General features: G+C 41.6%; 1 protein-coding gene across 1 annotated transcript in view; it reads right to left on the minus strand.

Moving 5' to 3' along the window:
• The window catches only part of ZCCHC24 (zinc finger CCHC-type containing 24), a 110,517-nt gene extending 94,079 nt beyond the window's left edge, over positions 1-16,438 (minus strand). Inside the window, exon 1 of the mRNA XM_051617541.1 lies at positions 15,822-16,438. Coding sequence (XP_051473501.1) covers positions 15,822-16,061 — 240 coding nt within the window. The 5' untranslated portion in view covers positions 16,062-16,438. The remainder of the gene's footprint in view (positions 1-15,821) is intronic.
• Positions 16,439-24,322: the final 7,884 nt, after the last annotated feature.

Genomic DNA, 24,322 nt, shown 5'->3' on the forward strand with positions numbered 1-24,322 from the left:
ATATGTTTATGTTTTATACATGTTGCAGACTGATTTGTTGAAATGGTTTTAAGCAGTTTGTGAAATAAATCTGAAATAGAATGACATTTATCTCATAGATCTCAAGCATTCAGGATGTCTGCCTAGGAAGGGCATTTTCTGGGTAACAGCTGAATACCAGAAGAATCACATGGAAGCTGTAGGCCCATGGAATCTCATCCAATGGTGTACACTGTAAATAAAAATTCAGCCTAAGAGGCAGGCCACTACTTCACCCACCCTTGCTTTAGTCAAGCACAACGTGCTGAACTCCCCTCTTACAAAGCCAAAGCTGGTGCACAGCAGCAGGATCTATTCAAAGGGCCAGAGTCTGATCTCATAGGGGACTTCACACAAGTCATGAATCACCTCTCATTTACCCCCAGCACAACATAGTTCTGTGCTGGTGCAAGATGTTATAGCTGCTGAGAGGAGATTCACCCACTCTGTTTCAGGTGTTAAATCCATGCATTTTAAAAGGAAAAGTATTGCAAAAATTAACAAAAAGGTTTTAGAGGCTTTAGTAATCAAGCTATCAAAGATACCTCCAACAGTCACTGGAATTTATTTTCTGGGATTTACTGGACACTGTTGGAATGAGAAATTCTTGGCATCGAATCGTTCAAAGGAAGGGGAAATGCTATGGATGCCAAAACATTATTAATTAAGGATCTTCAAGAAGTTTTTGTCCTCCTTGGAGCCACTTTCTCTTACATAGACTGGAATAATAGAAAATCTGTCTTTTTAAGAGCCCGTCTTGCTGAGAGATTCTTAAAGTACTTCACATGCATTACACCCATCAGTAACTTTGCAAATTCCCTATTATCTGATTTTTATAGTAGGGTGGGTGTATGGACACAGAGAATGTGTGAAAACCCAAACTCTTTACCCATTGCCAAAATTTGGAACATCTCCTGGGATGCCAAGTATACAACTCCTGCCATCAGGAGGCTCCTGTTTCTGCTGTTGGGACCTACACAGTGACAAAGCAAAACATACCTATCTCCTGCCCTCAGTGAGCATTGAATTGGACATATGGCTCACAGGGGGGACTATTTTCTCTTCTACACATCCTTAACATTGAGCTATTACCCCCCTTATGAGGGAGTAATTTGGCCTCACAACTGGATAGTAGGTAATTCACTCCTCCACAGACCCTTCTTGGCAGTTTTCAGGTCAATATGGAAACGTAAAAGTTGCAGTAACAGTGGTTTTGCCCACTGTCAGCAAACCTTTAGAAACTTCTGTTTGTTTCAACCATGGTAGCCAGAAGCCTTGTCAAAGGTCCCCATCAGACTACAGGCTGTACTAACAGCAAAGCAGCATCTTTGCGACCACAAGTGGCTCAGTAGCCAAAGGGTGAGCCCTCTGAAAATGGCCACCTGGCTCAGCTGGCAGGGCATTTGTGCAATATGTCCCAAAGTGAGACACAGCAAACCATCTAGTCTACACACGCTACTATGAAACACTTCCCTCTAATCATCTTGGGGCCTAGTGTTAAAAAAGGAAAAGACACAAATATAACATCCCAGAAGATGACAGTAAAGGAGAAGATGGACATAGCCAATGTCACTAGTACTTCAACAAACAATGAATTTGTTAAGGAAAATTTCCTAGACCATCCCAAAACACAGCTCATCCCTCCTGGTACAGAGTCAGGCAAACTGCTTCAGCAGTTCCTGCCAATTTGACCTAGAAAACTGTCTTAAATCAGTTTAACTTCAAATCAATGTGAAAACGCATCAATTTGGCACTTGAAAGATGCTGTAAAGAGCACCAGCACAAATGGTGCTACGTCCTGTTGCTAGCTGTGGAAATCTCCAGTTCTTCAGAAGGGGATAAGGAAAAAAGGCATTACAAAAAGCCAAGTTATATAATAAGGGGGGTGTGGGGGGGGAGTAGTAGAGTTCATCCTGGCCCCTGGAATGAAATAGCAAAGGCTCAGGAACGTGTAATGAATGTGATGAAAACAAATGGTGATTTAGTTAATTTTGTCTTTGTAGAAGACACAGGATGAAAGAATATTACTGAGATATGGGTTGGTTGGTTGTTTGTCTGGGGTACTTAATTGAGCAAATGACCAATTCAGCCCTTACTAAGTGTTTTTAGTGCTGCAAAGGTAATTTTTAAGAAGGATTTTGAACAAAATGTTTGAATTAGCTTCACACTCAAAGGGGATGTCCAGGTGATGATCACAGTGGCAGGGAGAATGTTGATGGTCTCAGACAGCACTAGAAAGGGGAAAAAAGAGAAAGGAAAAAAAAGAGAAAGGAAAATGCTTTCTAGTCTCTAGTGTATTGGCACACATCTGGGAGGGGTAAATGAGACTGTTCATCTGCTGAATTCCACCAAAGGCAATGACTGCTTTTTGTTCAGAGTATGCCACTAGCAAAGCCAACCTACTTCTTTAAAAAGCAGGCAATATATAATACCTCTCTATAAATTGAGTTTGATTTTGAGCTATAACAGCATAGAAAGGATTTGGCAGTGAAAGGGTTAGTGCTCACAAGAAGCCAAAAGACCACACTGCATGGCCTAATTACTAGGCTCATCAGGCCAGCTGCAATGAATTCAGGATTTCCTTATCTTGCTCTACTGGGAGGATGGGAGACTTGGTGGTAAAACTTAGAAACTGGCTTGCTGGGAAGTTTGAGCTGATAATGTAAGTTGGTTTGTTTGTGTGGTTTTTCTTTCTATGAAATTTGTTCTATGTGAACTGAACTGAAAATCTGGTGGTGTACTTTCCAAAGGTAACCTCTTTGCTCAGTAGAACTTTTATCTGTTGGTGGCATTGGGAAGTAAGGCTTCCTTTGTTATGTGTTTGCTAAATGTTTCCAGTTAAAGGGCACTTAATCTGTAGGGTTGCAGTGTGTCCTTTGTGAAAGAGGCAGCTATTGTCTTCTACAGATTCATTTCTCTGATTTTCAGTTGGGTAACATATGTGAGTGACTCAAGAGTTCCAGCATGTAACTCACCTCTAAGAAATTTCTAGTTAAGTGAATGATCTGGCAAATGTTCTTTTTTCCCTTGGCTTCCCCCTGCTTTTCAGAGACAGCTTTTGGGACTGTTGTGCCAACAAGTGAAAATGCTGAAACAGAATTTATCTCTTCAGCTTCTTTTCTAGCAATCATTTAATGTTGAAAAGAAAGACAGTGGTACTGTTAGGAATATGCAACAAGGCATTTGAACAAATAGGTGCAAGTCATACTTCCCAAATTTCCCACTTGTACAGCTGCTGCTTTAGCTGTAAAAGTATTTTTTAATGGGGAGCAGAAAGCACAGATAGCATGGCAGCATCTCCATTATGACAACCTTTAGTTCTGGACAATGGTGATAGGATTACCTGTTTTCCAGAACAGCTGATAGTAATAAGCAACCTTTTGCTGTGGGAATAGCACCTTGTTACTGGGACTTCTAGAAAAAGCGAGGTTTTTAGTCATGAGACTGGAAACATAGAGGCCCATCTGGAAAATTCACTTTCTGCCCTCAGCTCAGTTCATGGCTGTTGGACCCTTAACGCAGTGATGAAGGTGTACAGATACACCAGTTACCTGAAGCTCGATGACCTGAGCTGGTTGGAGTGCTCTTGGGGTTGTTTAGGTTTTTGTTTAATTTAAAAGCTATACTTTGAAAGACTACTTTTCCCTCTCTCCTTCCCCCCCCAAAAAAAAACAAACAACAACCCAAACAAAACCAAACAAAGAACAACAACAAAGCCCAAGCAACAAATGAAAACCTACACTGGTACCCCTACACAATATCTCACCAGTTAAAATAGAGGAGAGAAAGAAAGAAAGACTTAAGACTGACTAAACAGACATGGAGAAAACGTGACTTCTTGCTCTCTTTGAAGTCATCTGTTGTTTAAGTGTAACAGCTAAAACTGGATAGGAGAAATCTTATAATGCCCCCAAACTGCTGGATTCTGTGTATAGTATCCCTTGTCATAGGTACCCTTCTTTGTTCCTGCTTGTTAAGGGATTTAACAGTGAAGTTGGAAAAGGTGACTACTCCACCTTAGTAAAATAATTTCCTTTGTATGTGGTATCGTTACTGTGACTATTCCACCTGAAATCCAATGGGTTTAACATTTAAAAAAAAGCAAAACCAAACAAACCCCCACAACAGTCCAATACTAAAAAATTCTTCCCTACTTACATCTGTTTTAAAATATCTCTGAAGGACTTGTGAAAGAACCTGCTCAAGCTATAAATCAGTATGATTTGTGCTAGGGGTTCTCTCCACGTTTGTTTTAATTGCACATACTCAAGTGAGGTCCTGTAGCATTTCCATATTACTGTAACGTAGCCAGTCATCAATTCTTCCTCTACATAAAATAGCCTGTAACTGAAAAGCAATGAGCAAAGAATTTTTGATGACTTATTTTTGCTTTAGTATGGTGCCAACCTAATAAAGCAAACAAAAATAAAGTGGTCTTAACTTCCAGAGTTAAATTTTAAGTCAGCAGGTGCCATGGCTGTTTGAAGTTTGTTGGAAAAAGGAGTTGGGTTGCCCTGCCATCAGTGTGGAAAAAGTAAGGTTTTCATATACTGTAAATTATAAACATTCTCCAGTCTGTGAAGCGTGTATGATGGTAAACAGACTAGCCATGCTAATTATTAGCCCTGCACTGAAATGTCAAAACGTGCTTAAGTTATCAGCTTGGATTTTCATGAAGATAAGAACAGATTACATGCCCATGCTGTGTCATGGATGAAGCAGAAGGAGAGACAAGTCATTGCCCTCACTCAGTTGCTATTTTCATGTTGGAGGGAAAGCTGAAGCTACCCAAACAGTAATTCAGTGGCTTGTATGGACTAATATACAAAACTTAACCTGAGAGCCTGTATCTGTCTTCTCTGCTGGTGCCCCAAGGCTTGCTTCTGATATGGGATTTATCTGTAGGGCTGTGCAATGTGTGTAAAAGCGTAACAGTTGCACCTGAAGATGATCATGTGTGGAGAAGAGCATTTCATATTATTGACTTCTCTGTGCTTCAGTTTTTTATAAGTGGTCAAAACAGTTCCCTGTTTTTGTCCTCAGAGAAAATGTCCAATGCAGAATCAATGTTTCTGGACTTCTGAAAATAGAGGAGTTAAATGAAAATACTGTAATAAATTTAGTTGTAATAATTTGAGCCAGAAAAAATAAATGACTTTAATTACCAAGGCTGAACTGGAAGACCTCTAACTGCTTCTGTATGGCTTATGTCTGCTTTAGCTACTCTGATAAAATATAGATATTTTTACAGAAAACGGTTTAAGAGTTTATTCAGTAACATTTTATCATTGTACAACTGCAAGCAAAGCTCATCATTCAGTAAAGAAAACATTTGTGTCAAGGCAGAAAAAAATATTCAGACTTCTGTTTTCTCCTAGAGTCAATGTTTAAGTAAGCTGTTAAAAAATCTGGTCTTTGGGTTGACTTTAGTAAAATGTGAATTATTCACATTCCTCATCTGAAAACACAGATAAATGTCAGTTAGCCAAGTAAACCTTAATACATTCCTGGCTAGCTAAATTAGCCAAGTATACCTTAATTCATCCTTCCTCTGTAGGGTTTTTAGATGAATATATGCTTATATTAAACTGCCAGCACTAATGTCTACTTCTAAATATTTTCAGATAGATGGCACTAGGACCTTCCTTTTGCAGAAACAGCACCTTTAGGAGAGACATATGAAAGTGGCATGACTTGCCAGTAGTTAGGAAGCGAGTCAATGGTAGGGTGATGATTCTTTAATGGAGTAGATAGATCTATCTAATCTAGTTGTTCCAGATCTGATATCTTGGCTGGTTGTGGCTTCTCAGGTTGTAGTTGCTCATCGCTGCTGAGACTCTGCATAACAGCAGGTGCGTGCAACATACTCCTCTGTCTATGACTTGCATACCTTCAGTTCACAGCAAGGCTGAAGAGCAGTGCACGCTACCATTTCGCCTTGCTTTAAACCTGTTGATATTTAACATTTTGATCCAAAGTTTTCAGTGTTTCTCAGATCTTTTGCCTCCTGCTAGTGGTGTGATCCTCCTTATTTCAGCCTCAGGGAAAGGTTTGCTGTGGATAACAGGGAGGACAATTACTTTACACAATTTACCTCAAAAAAGCCTTTAATGGCAGATGTGTAAAGGTGGGAAAGGATAGAATTATCCTCTGGTCAGAGGTGCACAGTCTTGGAGGAACTTTCTAATTCTTGCATCAAGCTCTGCAGGGTCTTTTTCATCCACTGAATGCCAAACAACTGTCCACTTGTGTGAAAGAGAAGCCCTAACACATGAGCACTATGTTAGGGACAACAGAGACCACTCACGTGGTCAATTGCTTTAACACATCAACACGGGAGCTTTCATTCCTGGGCCTGTCCCTGGACTGCCATGGGAGGGCCTCTTCCAGACACCTCCATCCCACCACCGCCTCACTTTCTCAGAAAGCAAGCCTACTTTGTCCAGACAGGGTTCTTGGACAAGGAGGAGGTTGTATGGCATAACATGAGGGAAGAAACAAATGGACATACCCTGCACTTTCTGTTAACATCTCTGTTTCCTGCAGGAAATCTTGTCTCGATCTGACCTGCAGTTTAAAGAACAAGAGTCGAGTTTCCTCTCATTTGGTGGGTCTTTTGACACTCCAAACACAAGAAAAACAACACCGGGAAATAGATACGTGCCTGTTCAAGACACACTTAGGAAAGCATTTACCTCCTGTGCAGCTCTTGCGTGATGAAAGGTTTTGCTAAAAATGTCCATTTTGGGTTAAACAGAACTTTAAGTCTGAGATAGTTTTGTTTATATCATTTACATCCAGTAATGCCTTCTTGGCACAGAAACCTCTGCAAAGGCTGCCAAGGTTTAAAAGAGGCAAAGCTAAGGTCACTGTCAGAGGTAGAAACAATACATCATGTGCCTAGAACGGGCCCCTCGCAATGTGCTTAGGGCCTCAGCTCCTGCACTCATGGGAAGACAAAAACTTATATTAAATTGAACATAGTGAGGAAAATAAATTATATCCATGTACTAAATGACAGGCTGGAATTTCATTTTGTGACTCCAGCTTTTAGATAGTTTTATCTACATTTAAAGTCACCCTCTTAATCAGTTATGATACAGCACAGCTTGAAGTGTGATCTGAGCAAGTTAACCTAAAACTTCAAAATCTGCTTCAGATAAATTACAAAATAACAAATTGAGTAATCTGGTTTCCAAGTAGACTTGAGGATTTTTTTTTCCAGGTTGGGTCTGATAGAGGAATGAATCTATTACTCTATTGAATTAATTTACAATGTAGGCTGGAGACAGATGGTTATAAGAACACCTCTGTATTTCAAGGACCACTGATGCTCAAGCCCTCTAAAGAGCCCTTGCTGTTCCACCATTTTAAGGATGCAATGACTGAACAATGGTTTCTTTCCTTTCTGTTCAACCACAGGTATCCACAGCCCTAATGATTTCATGCAAATAGCTGCCTAGCAGGCTGGATTAGTGTGAAGAAGCACAGGCTGCAACTCCCCTGCTTCTATTGCAACCAAGTTTAAAAACCTGGAACCCCTAGGTTTGCAAGAGAAACCTATGGGAGCAAGATGATACCTTTAAAATGTTTGCTTTGTTGGCAGTTAGCTGGATAAGATGTAAAGACAGACTTCCAGATTTCTGCAGTCCTTCTAAGGTATTGCATTTGCATTCATTCAAAAGAGATAGCAAATCCTGCCACGTGCAGAGAATAGGTATGGGTTTTCATTTAATACAGTAGGAACATATTTCTACTTTCAACATGAAAGCAAGAGTCCTGGGCCATGAGGGATCTTTAAATCTGCAGAAACACAAATTTTATTTCCTAAGATAGAGGGTCTGGAAGACCACATAGCAGCTGTCCTATCAGCAGCAGCTGAAAGAGCTAAGAAAAAGGGCCTACACTAGGCTGCTTAAAATTCTTCTTAGTCAAAGTTCTGGACTTGTTAGTATTTGCTTACACCAAAACACAAGACAGAAAGTAATGGGCTAGGCTTGTGATATACTAAAATTTAAAACCCACCAAAACTCCCAACAGCTGCACTGGTCTGGTTAGACAATGAAGGACACAGACAAAGCCCAGGCTGTGCAACCCTGCATTTATTCTGCTTTCCTCAAATGAATCTGTCTATAATTTTAGGTTCTGATTTTAGTAGATCACAGATTGTAAAGTTTCTGAGAATAAAAACCGACCTATGGGGGGAAAAAAAAGTTACCTAAGTTTTGACACTAACAAAATACTGTCTGTCTGAATTATGTCAGAATTACTGTAAGATTTTATTAGCTTTGTAAAACTTATTTGGTTCCTTTGATCCGTTATAAATTCTCTAGGACCCGACAGAACCTAAGTAAACTGCCATGAAGCAAAGACTTACATTCTTCCCATTTAACTTTATAATTCCATTTTGGCTTTTTAAAAGAGAAAGAACTGGCTATTTAGGCGAGCAGCAAAACGGGCATCAGACTGCTGGCACCTTTCCTGGGGAAAAGAAACTGAGGAGAAGTATAAATATTAGCTGTTACATTTCACAAAGCCATTCAGAAGCTTTAAGGTGATTCCCAGTATCACTTTTAAGGCACCATTTCTGCATCTAGTTTAGATAGCAGAAAATGTTTGCTTTTGTTTCTGCACAAACATTACCAGTATTGTATTATTTAGGTTTGTAGTATCTGTGCCTGCACCTTTCTGCAACTGCGCTGTCTTTGGTTTTCATGCTTCTTAAAGCAGTATGGAAAAGATCCTCTGGTCTTAGATTTATATATTGCTTAAATCAGGTGTCAGAGTCCTTTTATGGCCTGCTTAAACTCTGAACTAGAAAACTTTAATTTGCATTAATCCTCACCTAGTGACTGTCAATAATGTGATCTTTTATTCTAATTGTTTGTTACCAAACTATGAGAACCATTGATAAAAGCTGTTTGATTTTGATCTTGTACAACTCCACAAAATCTCTCAAACATAAACAGCAAAATGGGGGGGTGAGGGGGGAGAGAGGGGGGAGAGAGGGGGGGGGTAGAGTGAAGGAGAGAGAAGGACTGGCTTTTGGATAAAAGCAGTTTGTACACATTTTGGTTATCCCTCCATTCCATGCACTTAATATATGAATATATTGATTCAAGTCAGACTTGACTTATCACTTGTGTAGTGCACTGCAGAAGGATTTTTTTTGTTTTGTTATCCCTTTTCTGTTTTGAGTAACTGAGTCTGTCTGCAGAGCATGGGAGGAAGGGATGAAAAATCATTACCCAACACAGAGTTAAATCACCCCTTTGTTTGGGTGCCTTGGGATGGAAGACACTGTAAACACATACAATAACTGTAATGGAAAGCTATGTGTATGACACAGAATTGCAACAAGAATTTAACCTGCTTTTGCCTCCAGTTCTGAGTTGGTTTTTGGGTGGTTTTTTTGGTTTGTTGTTTGTTTTTCCTATGTATTGCTTGGCAAGTTTTTCAAGACATGAAAGTGTTTGTGAGAAAGTAAATGGTAGTGCTTCTCTCAATGAGGACAAATACAAAGTCTCAAGTGATTTAAAGGAGTTGGCAATAATTTTCAACTGATCAGGAAGAAGAGATATAATTGCTGTCTTCTATTGCTAGCTTTTTTTTTTTTTTTTTTTTTTACCTATTAAAATGAAATGGTCAAGCAGAAAGCCCATATGCCTCTCTGGAGACTTGATTTAGGTTCAGCAATTAATATTCTAGCTCCTGCCAGCTTTCCAGACATGGTTCAGCCTTTGATGTGATACTAAGTAGCTGCAGAAGACTATGGTGGATAATACTTTTGTTGCCATGAACTAAAGCCCAGCTGTAAATCATGTTTGAACCAGTCAAAGCTAGAGGTGGCACAGGTGTGTTGCAAAGCTACCTGAAGCAGCATTTGCTTCAGGTCTGAGAGAATGAGTAAGCAACAGAGACTCTGGCTGTTGGAGTAACTTAAACACATCTCCTCCATTTCTTCTTATTTCTGGGAACTTTGTGTTGTTCTTACTCAGGTAAGGAAGCCCAAGTAAAAGCAACATATCTGTATTTAGTGTACTTGCTTAAGAGAACAAAATTTGGTCCTTGTGTATTATACTTCCTTGGAAGTATTCAAGGACAGGCTGGATGGGGTTCTGAGCAACCTGATCTACTGGGAGGTGTCCCTGCCAATGCAGGGCAGTTGGATCTAGATAATCTCTAAAGTCCTTTCCAACCCAAACCATTCTATGATTCTATGATAATATCTGCTGCAATCAAACTGCTATTAGGTAATTCAGCATCAGTGTGAAGAATAAGAACAGTATCTACCATATGCAGTACAGAGCACTTTAAAAAACCCCACAGTCCTGGAGAGTAGTCTAAAGCCATACCAAAGAGATAAAAATGGAAGACTGTAATTTGTATGATAACTTGAGTTTCCCACTTATACAAAATATAGATTTTATTTGCAGACTCCAAATCCTGTAGTACATTCACATGTATGTTTTTTTCTTCCCTGGCGAAAGAGTGTTTTCCAAGGACAGAAGGAGCAAAGCAGGAGGCTATGGCTGCAGAAATAGTAACAGGGAACAAAAAATAATGCTTCTAGACTTGAAAACCTGAATTTTTGTGTTTTAAAGCACACAGCCAAGTGGAATCTGAAATAGAACAGTTGTTAATTCAGATACCTGTAATAGCATCTGAGTCTTTGAGTCCAGAATAGAGTGGGCTGTGAAAGCTGCACATGGTGTGCTGAGGCAGTATCATCAAAAGGGCTCTAGAGCTGGCTGTGTGGGAGGACAGAGCAGGCTGAGGCCACGAAGATTGCCAAATCTATTGTCTCCTGACTAACAGAGATTCAGCTCCCTGGCTCTTACAAGCACAAATGCAAGAATTACATTTAACTTATTGAAAAACAATTTGAAAAGAGTTGACTGGCACTTCAAGTTGCCACGAAACATCTGTAATGTACAGCCATCCTGAGGCAGAGAGCAGGAGTTCCTCCAATGCAGGAACTGTTGAGCTACTGCCATTTCAATCAAACTTGTGGAAAGATAAGGGCACTGAAATGTTGGTACTTACATGAAGACTAGTAAGAAAAATGAGGAAGAGAAAGTCAAATAATAATTACTATTATTAAATGATACCCTAATGTACTGCAGGCAATCTGTATGCTGTACTTCTCTGACTGTCAATAACTGTGCGTAAATAACAGGAGATTAATACTGTGATTGTCTAGTCTGCAAGTAAGAATCAAGAACTCCTGGCTGCAGTGCCGAGCACATTAAGCACTGTGGATCAGAAATAGGCTGTGTTAGAATAACTAATAATCCACAAAATTTAGGGAATCAGAAAAGTTTTGGAGCATATGGCTATTTCTGCTAACCTGCACCTGTTTTATTTGCCCTAGGACTGTACTGGTTGTGAGCAGCCTCTTACAAGGTGCTTTGTTCTCTCTTTTAATCAGGGCTGTTCTCAGAGATATGACAATTTAGTGGGTCATTGCCCTGATCTTCTATGGCAGTCCCTGTTTTCTTATGATACTAGAAGAATGGTGAAGCTTTAAAAAATAAAAATCTTACAATCATCTTTCAAATTAATTCATCTAGGCTAAATAACAGATCTTTCTTCATCAAGTCTCAGGCTAGTGCATATTCCTTGTATTGTGTGAAATAAATAGATGGAATATAAGATTGTCTGACATAAAATGTGTTTTCTGTAGAAGTGCCAACTTCCTACCATACATTTGGTGCTTGACAGTGTTTCATACAATTTTGTTGTTGTTAGTATGGCAGTGACATTCATATATTAACTTTTGTTCTTTGGGAAGCTGCCTAATAAGCAGGATCTATCCCAGTGTTGCAGACCTGCTTCTATTTCACAGGGGTTTGAATGTTAGTATCTGCAGTATGTTTTCTAAACTTCTATTTAATTCCATATATGTTCCTTTCTGAGTGAGTGATCTGCACCTTACTGTAGCAAGCCAAACTAGCTCATGTTGTCTCATTCCAAATTAATTCCTCTTGCCTACAAGGGCTGGATCTGGAAGTCCCCGAGTTACAAATATTAACTAGTTTTTGAAAAGAGTAATTATTTTCTAATCTAACATATGCGCTTATTTGTCCTTAAATAAGATCTGTTTTAGGTCCAGAAAGTGGCTGCCATAGAGGTTTCTGGAAGGAATTCCCCTCTTGGAGAGACACTCGGAGTATTGCACACGGGCAAAGAATTCATTAGGACACAGGCTCCTTCTCATACATAAATATTGGCGTGCCACTGGAATTAGCACTCATGTTCAAAGAAACAAGTCTGATTATCAAAATATTGTAACTTCTAGTTACTGATTGCTGATTCTTCTTGACCAAAGTCAGCACTGACCTGGTCGGATGCCTACTTTGAGTAGAGAAAAATACCCTAGGACTCTCTTACACCTTTATTCTAGGTTTCTCAATGATACCACTCAATGACACAAAGCCACGGTTACCTGGCTGTGTCTCAGATGCATTAAATCCCATGTAACCAGCCCCACAACAAAACCTCAAATACTTGGCTCTGATGGGTTATACTGAGGCTGGAGCTCACTTCAATAGCCAATTTAATGCATCTTAATGTTCTAACTTGCTTTCATTTCATATCTAGGACAATAAACGCTGCAGTAAAGTTTTATTTAAAGCAGGCCTGTTTTGCAAAATGAGTCTTGCATATGGAACAAAACACTCATTGTCACTTTACTGTTTAAACCTTTATTATTGCTTTTTTTTCCTAGTACAATGGGCTTTTATTCACCAAACAGCTGTGTTCATCATGTTTATTTAGAAGGCGTCCATTGTAGTGGAAAAAGTCTGCAGGACAAAAATCTTGGTGAAGTGCAAGACTCCTCTGTGGGTGCTGGCACTTTTATTTTTTTTCTGTTCAGTTCTTTTGGTCAGCATGCAAGTCACATATACAGGCACTGCCATGCAGACTTGCAAACCCTGTATAATAGCAACTTTTCACAAGTGCTGTCCCTTGTTCCAAGTATTCTCCTCCAGAATTTTTCAATTGCAAGGCAATATACAGGACACTCAACTATTTTACACCCTGTAACCCTATCGTTTCTCAATATGTTGCTATTCTGGCCTCTCATTAGGTCACTTTCCAAATATTGTGTACAGCTATGTGTCAGTCATTGTCACAGCTCAGCTCCAGGCTAAGCCAATCCAGGACAAAACTAGGAGGGAAAAAAAATGACGATCAAAGCAAGCACTGTGTAGAAAACAGTCAACAGTTTAACTGTGGAAAGTTATGTGTTGTTCCAAAGATAGCATAAGCCTACTTGATGCAAAAGCAGCATACAGTACCAATAGTCCCCAAAATAATTTTATGCAGTTGAAATATGTCGTGTATACCCAATGGCATCTGCAAATAAACAGATGTTAGAATGCCAGGAATTAAGAGCATGACATTGTAGGAAACTCTTGGGTGTCTCCTGCCAAAAAAGCAGTCTAGTTTCCAGTTTCTGGAAAGAACGGAGCATCTAACATGCTGATAGAATAACTTTTTGAGCAACAGTATCTCTCAAACCTAAACCCTTGAATGAAACCTGCTATATAAGCAGGCAGCATTAGTCTGGGGAACTAAGGGGTCTCTACTTTCTTTGGGGTATATCCAGCCGCAGCTCAAATGCATTCCCATGCCATGTGAGATGGCTGTGCCCTCTTCCCTCTTTTCAGGTTTCCCTGTATTGACACATAGTTCAGATAAAGGCTGGAAACATAGAAGTGTCTTTGCCAGTCACAAAGTCAATGCTATTGTTTTCACAGGCTGAAAAAGGAGCTGGAAAAAACTAATATGACTGATATTTTAAAATACTAAAATATCTGTGTATAAATTAATTGCTTCTTATTTTGTGAACAGTGAATGCTCTAGGTTTTCTAGTTATCTGGCATTCACAATGCCTCAGGAAACTGTACCAAGGATAAAAGGATCAGAATAAAGTTGCATCCATACAGCTTATGGATGATAGGAAACAATGCAGAAATGCAGCTAGGGTGACTGCTGGCATCCAAAAGCAGTGTGGCCAGGAAGGCTGGGAATGGGTTGACTGCTTGGAGCAGAGGCCTGGCATACAGGGGAAATGATTTTCCAGAAGAAAGGAGAAAAGTTTGGGGCGGGGGTGGGAAATGGAAGGAAGTGTGAGCCAAGTGAAAAGGCAGAGTGTGACAAAAGGATTAGCCTCTACTTGCAAACAGTATAGTAGAAGCAGAAAATTGACTTGGGAGAACTTTAAGGAAAAGACAACTGTTTCTCAGAGACTGTTTCAAAGGCTTCCCGAATACAGCCTCCATTTACTTGTTTCTTCCTTTTTCTCCCAAGAAGAAAAAAGACACACTGTGAGCAGAATGTATGCCGACTTGAACAAATACAGGCCTAAATGAAGTCCCAATCTGGAGGGAGTCTGTGTAAGCCAAACTCCTGGAGTCTTGTTGCTATCTGGGCACCACAAAGCTTGAAACCCAAGCAGAAGGCAGCAAAATGTACAACTTGGGATCAACAGGTAGGCAGCTGGAAGTTTAAATAATACTGTCTGTTAAGACTTTACACAAGATCAATGCTTGTTAAGTCTTTGTGTTTTTAAAATGATTGTGGATGTTGTGCTTAATGAGGCTTGGTACATTAGACTAAAGGGATTTTGAATTATATACTTTCAAAAATCATGTCTGTTTTGAGACTGGATGTGCTTTGTGAAATTCTTAAGAAAGAATTTCTAATGAAGGAAAACAGAATGTATACATAACTCCAGATCTTAACTGTTAACGGATATTACACTAGGGCAGTTGGGGAATTTGATTTGTTTTTAATTAACAGCCCCATCCATATCTTTGCTGACAAAACAGGAATGTGTATTTTGACCAAGGGTATTTTTTAAACGGTGGTGGGAGGACTCCAAAATGTCATTCTGTGCTAAGTGCCGGAGCAGGTCGGTTGCATAGCCCATCTAACCCTTGCCAGATGGAGCCACCCTTGAATGCCTCTGACAGGAGCCCCACGGGAGTAAAACTGTTCTTGGATCTTTTCTGGAGGGGCTGTGAGCAGTGGTGTGCGAGGTGCCACCTTGCAGTATTTCCACACATGTGAAGTCTCTCCAAATGCAGAAGTGCTTGACCTCAACAACTTCCTGTGACAGGGAGTTCCACAGTGAATTGTCTTTGCATGCCCTGGTTTCTTAGCTTCCTTCCCTTTGGTTTCATTTGGTCTCATTCTTGTGTTATGAAACGTGCGCACAACTTTGTTCACTCTTCTTTTGTCCTGTTCCTGTTTATACATCTTTCTTTTCCAGTAATGCTAGCCTCTGCTCTCTCTTAAGCTATATATATTATTGATATCAGCTCTTTAAATCAATCGGGGGGGGGGGGGGGGGGGGGGGCGGATTTTGCATGTTATTACGGATGTAGCGCTTTGTGTGTGTGTGTCCCGTCCCCCCTCCCGCACCCCTGGCACCGTCCCGGCGCCCAAGGGAACACGGTGTAACCATTGACCAGACTGTCAACACGGCCGCCCCTCGCCGCTGCCGGGCGCTGGGAGGCGGCGGCGGCTCCGCCAATGCGGCTGCGGGGCCCCGGCCCGGCCGCCGGACCCGCCGGGACGGGGCTGCCGGGCAGCGCTCGGGCGGGAAGGGGCCGGGGCGGGCACGGAGCCTGCGCGGCCGGCGGAGCCTCGCCAGGCGTGCGGGGAGCGGGGCTGCCCGGGCCGGCCGGCGGGCTCGGTCCCGGCTCGGGGAGGCTGCCGAGGCATCATGGCGGTTGTGGCCCAGGGGGAGCGGGGCAGCGGGCCGGGGGCTGCACTCCGGGCGGACTCACCTCGCTCCGCTGGAGCTGGAAGAAGCTGTTGAGATAGCTGGAGCTGAGCGAGGAGCCCAGCTCCGGGGTGCTCTTGGTGTAGCCGAGGTCGGGGTGCTGGGACGAGGAGGGCTCGGGTCTGAAGGCATCAAAGGCGCTGGCCTGGTGCGTGTCTTGCAGCGAGAGATAGACCCAGTTGAGGAGCTGGGCGGGCTGGTAAACGGACGCGGCGCTGGTGTCGATGGCTGACAACAAGCTCATCTTTCCCCGGGCTCTGACGGCAGCGGCTGTCCCCGCCGTGCCGCTCCCCCTCCCCGCGCTCCGGCCGGCGCCGCTTTCCCGTCCCTGCCCGGGAGCTTCCTGCTGCCGCCCGGAGGAGGCGAGGACGGGCCGGGGTCTCGCTGCGGGCCCCGCGCCGCTCTCGCTGCCCCTAAGGCCGGCGGGGCTCGCCCAGCGCTCCGCGCAGCACGGGCATCGCTGCCGCCGCCCGCGGGCTCCGCACCGAACTTTCTGCGTGCTCGCTCCCTCCTTCCCCGCCTGGCCGGTGCCTGCCCCGCTATCTGTCTTTATTCCCACTCTCGCAGGCAGCGGCGGGGAGGGGCTGCCGGCGCTCCGGAGCGGCGCCGCGCCCCCATAGGCCTCCCGCGGGGTGCGGGGGGCGGCCGCGCTGCGGGAGGAGGCTCGGGCGGATCGGCGCCGCTCCGCCCCGGCCGTGTGTGTGTGTGTGTGTGTGTGTGTGCGTGTGTGCCTGTGCCGGAGGAGGTCCCCGGGCCGATGGTCGGGGGTGTCCCCGGGCCGCTGGCGACTCGCCGCCTGGTTTGCGCCGGCTCCCTCGCGGGCCTTCCTTTTCCTCCTTCCTGGAGACTTTTAGGCTAAACACGCGCCAAGCCGGTCCGAGGGCTCCTTCGCGGGCCGTTGCAGAGTTGTGTTTGACTCTGCAAGTTTCACTCGGTATCTGGTCAGCCCGCCCTCCCTTTTGACTCTCATTTCTGTTTCTTGCCGGTGTTAGAAGCTCATCGTGATCTGAGGTTCCTTCTCATTAAATGTCTGTCGGAGCTTCAGATTTACAAAGGCTTGCTCGGTCACCGAGGCTGTGCCAAGCCTTACGGAGTTAGGGTTTCCCAAATAAGGCAGGCAAGAGGCACGATGTTCCCTTGGAAATCCATCTAGGTAGCCCTGGCGCAGGCTCTTGGGGAGCCTGGCTGCGGTGGGATACACTGGAATTAAAGCTGAGTAGGCCTTTTAAGGAGTCGGTTGCACAAAAGAAGATGATGAATGATTCTCCTTTTAGGAGAAGAGCCTGAGTGGGTAAGCTGGTAATTACAGTTCAACTCTTCCCTGCTGTCTTCCCTGCAATGAGTGGAGTGGAGCGGGGCAGCTATTTCTCACTTTTGTACCAACACTGTAGCAATCAAACCAGGAGTTTTCTTTTTAAAACCAAAGGGACTCTCAGGAAGTTACTGAAAAACTTGAGCAAAGCTCCTTGTGCTCCTTCCTGAGTGATAGGAGGCTAAAAATTAATGTCTTCCCAGTATCATCTTGGAAAAAGGATGCCTCCCTTACTTAGATAACAGAAACAGTCTCACATTTGAAACATCAAAGTTGGCATCTAGGTTTGTTGTAATGAGCCATGCATCTCTGCTAAGACTGAAGAAAAGTTGCTGTTCTGAAGAGACATGGTTACAAGCAGTAGAAAATGCAGGTCAGGGTGCGCACAGTAGAAAATGCTATTAAATTGTCAGCTGCAAGCACCAAAGATGGATGGGTTTTACTTTGGAGAGCAGGCAGTAAAGGTTGTACAGCTATCTGTTTGCAGGAATTAGTGAAGGTGAAGACTGTAACTTTCCAGAACTGCAAGGTGAGGCAAAGTTTGGAACAGCTGAATCAAACTGAACTCCTTTAGTGGTGCCATTTCTTTTTTTTTTTTTTTTTCTTTTTTTTTTTTAATGACAAAGTCCTTGCAGCATGAGTGTGGTTTGCTCATTTATAAGCTGTCTTGGTTTGCAAGCCTTTTGGAGCACATCTAAATATAAGTGTATCAGTATGAGAAGGAACAAACAACACCAGTGTCGAAGGTCTCTGTAACTGCCCACAGCCTAGATGATCATAATAGAAGAACTGAATTAAATTAAATTGCTTCCCAAATTCAAACCGTTACATAGTGTTTCAAATAAGCAAAAAGGTGAATGAGGCTTTGTGACTTCATAAATTGGGGAGGATTTTTCCAGGATTTACTTGGTAAATGTAAAAAGAACAAGAAATACAGATCACATCTAAGGAACTTGCCTCTCTAGCAGATGGTGATGGTAAAGTCAGGATATGGTAGGAAGCCTAGGAGGAGGAACTAGGCTGAAGCTGCTTCTGTTGTTCTTGTGGGTTTTTTTGTCAGGATGCTAATTCCTTCCTTAAAGACAATTTCTATTCTTATATTTTCCTTCTTTTACTTTATAAATTTAAACAAAGTACATACTTGTTTTTTTTTTAAAAAAAGAATTGAACAGCTCCACCATTCCCTTTGTGTACTAAGATGCTGTGAAGCAGATGGGAGTTCTAAACAAGCAGAGAGATAACTAGGGCTCTTGTAGTAAGAGAACAAAATATTGATCTCTTGAGGTGATACAATGTTTTGGGTTAAGATGTTTTCGCCTGTTTTGATACTTTTAATCCAAACTTAGTATAGCCTTCATTGCAGTTGGTTGATGGGTTTGATTGCTTTTAGGTAGACCAACACAGTACTGATTGCAGTGGAGTGAGGGAAGGCAGAGGCAGAATGCACTCGCTACAGCATCTGCATTCAGAGGTGCAGCAACCCCCTGTGGTGTTAGGGACAGCCTGTGTTCACCGGGTGCATTTAGAGGTGGAAAGGTTCTGGCTGTCACCTCCCCTTGTTAATAGCTCTGGTGGGGCTTCCTCCACTCAGAGGAATGAGTGAATTGAATAGATGCTTTATTTAGCATACCAAGAAAGGGGAAGGTTGGAAATGCCTCTGCTATGAATAGCTTAACTAAAGAGCACACACATTTTGAGAATCAGTTGTCATCCTGGTCTCCTGCTGCAGTTTCTCCTGGAAAACAGTTCCTAGACAGTTCCCTTCCCTTTCTGGACTTAACATTGCTCTTACTGCATTTGATACAGTCTAGTTATGTTCAGGATAGTACTTTTTTTCATTTTAAGTCCTGGTCTGTTTAGCAGATACATAGCAGTAGACAAAAAACAGAGTTGTCAAGTCTAATTGCATCTGTTGTCTTTCAAAATATTTGAGACAAAACTGTCCAGTGAGACAATTCAGTGACTACAAAATGTCTTCAGGACATGTGCACAGTTCCTATTGAATATATGGAGGTGGAGTATGAGTGACATCAACTATATGAAAAATGTGACAGCTTTACAGTGCTGAAACAGTTATTTATTTATTTTCCTGGTAAAAACAACTGAAACTGTAACATGAAACTTTAAATAATCTGAATGGTGACTTGGAAAATAGAGGCACTGAAACAGGTCAAATGCAAACACAGAGACAGGATCCAGCACCTTCCGTCCTATTCCCTAAGTAGTGGGTGACCATGTAATTTATTCAAACTGATATTGTAACTGCTCACTCAGCCTGTACCTTAAGTGAGCTGGACTTCTTGCAGCTGCTGTCTTCCCAAGGCATCTTTGCAAGAGTGAGAAACATGATTTTCCACTTCTGGATAGGACTAGTTTCAGAATCTAATGTAGTCATGCTCCAGCTTTCAGTGTTCATACCTTTAAATTATGTCAGTCTTAAAACTACATAGGTGACTTCTAATATATGTTTTAATGGTATGACATAATTTGAAAATGAATGTGCCTTAACATCAAATATCCTGGATTCTCATTCTTTTAAAGATGTCTTGGTCTGAATTGCTGTCATCTAAGTCTAGTTCTAGATGACTTGAGGCTCTGAAAGTAAAACAGAGTGAATACCAAAAGATGCCAGTAAGGCTAGAGAAAACAGGTAACTTGAACCCACCAGCGGATTCTCCTGTTTCTATAATCAGGAGATGTGTAATGCAATGGGCCGTTCAGCTACAGGGAAGCTGAAATATTCTAAGTGAATGTTTTTCATATGTTGCAGCAGAGTTTCTTATGATGAAATAATTGAGCTATGTGGTGGAAACAGTGTGTAAGCATGCTTCACATGATGAGAGGACATTTCAGCAGAGTCGTAAATGTAAAAGTACATCTGCATGTTCCAGCCCCTTGTGCTTTCTATGTAGGTACAACAGTTTTGCTGCCAGCAATGAAACATAGCAGAAATGAAAGTTAGTGAAAGCAAGTCTAGGAAATGCACGCAGTTGGGTATGTTACGTGACGTGTTTTTGCATCTATCCAAAGGCTCAGCTGCAACCTAGTGCTCAGGTACAAAAGTCAAAATTCCTGTTTTCTTCCCCTAAGCTACTCTTCCTCCTCTGCTTTGGCATGAAGTTCTGGAAATGGATGAATATGAATTTATAGTTCATTCATGTGTAGAATTTTGGTAAATCTTTGTCATATGCAGTAATGCTTTGCTGTGGGTAGTGTGTGAAGCACAATTCCTGCAGGACTGTCTCAAACCACCAAGTGGGTAATTGGTGTAGCAGATAATCCTGGAGAGCAAAGGTTTTGCATCTGTCCAGTTTATGGTTTGAAGTCTTGGGGCCTTCCTGCTTCCTCCATATGAAGATGTTCGTGCATTGCTGAGTAATTGCATGAAAGATGTCTTGGATATGAGTAGCTGTTTGAAAAACACTGGTTTGATTCTTGCCTTGTTTTGTAAAGCTTTCTGTAGACCCTTCAGTGGCAGTACAGGCTTCTGAAGTGTTACTTTATTTTTAAAAGGCAGTATCTCCTTGTCTTTAGTACTGATCTAAAAGTTCAGCATCCCTGTCCAATCCATCTTACTTACCCCATCCTAGCCCTTTTCTCTTGCTTGACCCAGGAATCTAAGAGAGGGAGTCCAAGGATGATGGCAGAGTAATGAAACAGGCAGTTAGGGAGAAAGCACGGGGAGCCCTTCTGCCTTATCTGGAAGTGTCTGCCTTGGAACTGCTGATGCTGGCTTCACCAGCCAGAGAAATGGCAGGTGAGTGGGGTGGCCTAGGGAGTTACTGCCACCTGGAAATCCCTCTAACCTGCCTTATACTCTAAGAGACCGTTTACTGGAGGCATTTTTAAAATGTCCTCAATGCTTCGTAACTGTCTATCGAATGAAGAAGACGGGCACTGCTTATGGAGCCCTTCAAAGACATTGGTGTTAAAATGTAATAAAAATACTCAACTTGCTGAGAAGGGAAAGGATCACTCTATTTGTTTTTCTTTAAATGTGTTGAAGGTCTCATTATACCTTTTTGTTTGTGCCTTTACTCTGTGTGTTATCTCTGCCCATCTACTTTTCTCATTAAATCCATGGTCCAGCAAGCTCCAGGAGCCAGATATAGCATCTAATTGTTTGCCACTTCTCCTCTGTGCTTCCTTAGAAGTGCCACTATATTCTTTTTTCTAGCAACTGTAAACTCTGAGTTTGCTTGCTGAAGTAGAACAGGGCTTCAAGAAAATAAAGTAGAGCAATTGCAGGAGAGAGAAGAGAGTGACAGAGATGAAGATAAGTCAAAGATGATTAGTGGATGGCATAGGTCATAGTGGTTAATAGGAGGTTAAGAGGACAAGAGGGGACTGGTGGAACCTGTGAACAGGGTGGCTGTGGTGGGATTGGAAACTGAGATTGTATCTATAGTTAGCTGTTTATTAATGAGTTTTTTGACTGCTTTTTGTGGAAGTAATAATTTTCCTCAAGTCAGCTCAGGCATGGAAAACATTTTATTAATAATAAGGGAATTTGCCTGCACCACAGTTGTCATAGAAAATATCACTATCACCTCCTTCAACACTGCACTTTCACTGATTTATTTTAAATGCCTTCTTTATATAGCTAGGATTATCTGTGTGTTTGTTTTTTTCTGTTTCATCCCTGCTTTCCATTAGGCTGGATAACAGAATGAGTATTTCATTTATTCAGAAGTGTGTGCTTCTTACTCGTTCTGAGTAGCTGGGCCATATTGATTCTAGAGCAGGTATTTCTCTTACATAACACTAACCCTATTGCAGGAAAGTTTGTTTCCTGGTAACTTTGATTTGAAACATTATTTATATCAGAACTAGATACTCTTCAGTGAGGTTTTAGGCAGTTCTTTATAAGAAAGGTCTGAACTACAGATGTCTGAGACAAGATTTTTTCTTTTTTCTGTTTTTTTTTTTCATGTCCCATGACTTGGACCTTTGTATCACATGAGGGCTCAATTTTTGCCTCAGTCAGCACACCTCACATGCCTATGAAATGTGCTGGGATCATCTGGAACTGGTCTTATGTATCATCTGGTTTTGAGTTGTCTGATGCAGGCAATGTGCAAACAGTAAGTACATTTACAGCTCTGGACAGGAAGAGACTGTCACCCAGTGCCATCCCATCAAGGGCCTAAAAGTCATCAAGTATTCAGGTTTTGCATCAGACTTAGTACATCAGGTCTGGTGTATGGCTTTATGAGAAAAGTTGGTGCAGGCATAAATATGGACTAAACTACTCTAGTGTAAAACTTCTCATATATGTACATTTATCAATTATAGATAAAAACCATGGTAATACTACACAAGTTAGCACTGCTGACAGAACAATACAACCTTTACTTAAAAAAATTAAAATGTTGTCTTACTTCTTAAGCCAGGCTGTTTTTTCATCTCAAGTAATATAATCAATGAGCATAATTATTTTTCTCACATATATGTGGTGTTAGTTAAAAGCACTGTAGCCTAATCTCTCTGTGCTGTAGTCCAGTCACTCACAAGGAAAAAGAAAAGATTTGCAAAAAAAAAAGTGCTCTTCCAAAGCCTGTGTAAAAACGAAGTTCTTGGTATAGACTTGCTTGTGCTTGATCCATTTCATGTTGTTGTTATCCCTGTTTAATGCAGCCAAAGGTAAAATATGAAGTTCTGGAAAGATGTATTTTATTTTTATCTCCGATACAATCCTTAATAAAAAAGATGAAGTTATGGTGGAGATTACAGTAAATAAATGAACCACAATGGTACAGATACACTTTGGGGGAAAAAATAATAATAAAAAAAAGAGTCCACTCTCTTGGTGTAAAAATGCAATGTTCTGAGCCATATAATTTTTCTAGAATTTTTTCTTGCCTGATAACAGGAAACTTTATTTTTAGTCTCCATGTTGATCTAGACACTACTGCAGATCCTTGCAGTGCACCTCCTGAGTGAAGACTGGTACCAGTCTGCAAGCACTGATCTGACCCTTTGCCATTTGGTGAGGCAAGTAGCTTCTTATATAAAGAGTTGAACAAGCCTACTAGTGTCTCTATCTTAAACATAGCTGTTAATTTAAAGGTGTTAACATGTACCACCTGGTCCTGTAAGGATGGGATTAGCCAAGGGTATCATTAACACTAATAACTTGTTGAATGAAGAGTAAAAATGAAAGCTGAGGAAGTCTGCAATGGTGTAATTGCTCCAAAATTAACTTTCAGTGTTATGGAATTCGTGCTAGAAAATGTAAAGAGCCAATGAAAAAATGATGTAGTTTTTTACAAACTAGTGTCAGCAAACGCAGAGTTTATTTTCCCATTTGCACTTTGACTTCTTTCACTTGCCTCAGCTCAAGCTGTAGGCCAGGGCCAGCTACAGAGCATGCAGGTGACTCTAGCTGCAGAAACATGTTCTCCAAGTGAAATGTGCCCACCCCTCTGTTTATACCACAATATCCCTGTCATTGTAAACCACTGAGAGAAAGGCACTCATCTCCACCAATGCTTCCAGAGACACTCCTTAGAAGAACATCAGAACTGAATTGCTAGGTAAATACGGGCATCAAAAAACAGGTGGATATCCCAGTATAATACTAATGCTCCCTTCATAAACCACAGCAAAAGGTCTGACACATTTTTTATGCTGGGAAATACAAAGGACAAGTATAGGAAATTACATTTTTAATATTTTTGTGGTGGCTTCCCTCTACACTGATTGCCTTTTACGCCTCCACATGGAACATCTTTCAGGCAAGCAGCTTCAGCTCACCAACACAAATGCCATAAGGCTAAAGTCAAAGGTACTGGGTGTTCCTGCTATTGCCAAATTCCAGCTTTGCTAATGGCACAGTTATGATTTGAATGCACCAAAAATATTTTCCCATCCCTGAGCAAAGAGTTTAATAAATGAATGCTGCAGCAAATTTTATTCAACAAAAATGTATCCAGTTCTGCAGAGAAATATAATAGTACTTGAGCAAGCTGGATCTTTTGTTGAATTCTTTTTGAATTGGTGAAAACTCTCATAGAAAATAGTCTTCATTCACTATATTTGCTCAGAAAAACCTAAGTTGGAATCAAATATATTGAGTCTCTCTTTTGGAAACCAGCTAGGTTTTGAAAAAAAACAAGTGTTTCAGTTTTAGTATGTATATATTTATATAACTTGTGTGGATTATGCAGTTTGTTTACTACCACTTCTAGTAC

The sequence above is a fragment of the Apus apus genome, chromosome 4, assembly GCF_020740795.1.
Source record: "Apus apus isolate bApuApu2 chromosome 4, bApuApu2.pri.cur, whole genome shotgun sequence".
NCBI classification, from domain to species: Eukaryota; Metazoa; Chordata; class Aves; order Apodiformes; family Apodidae; genus Apus; species Apus apus.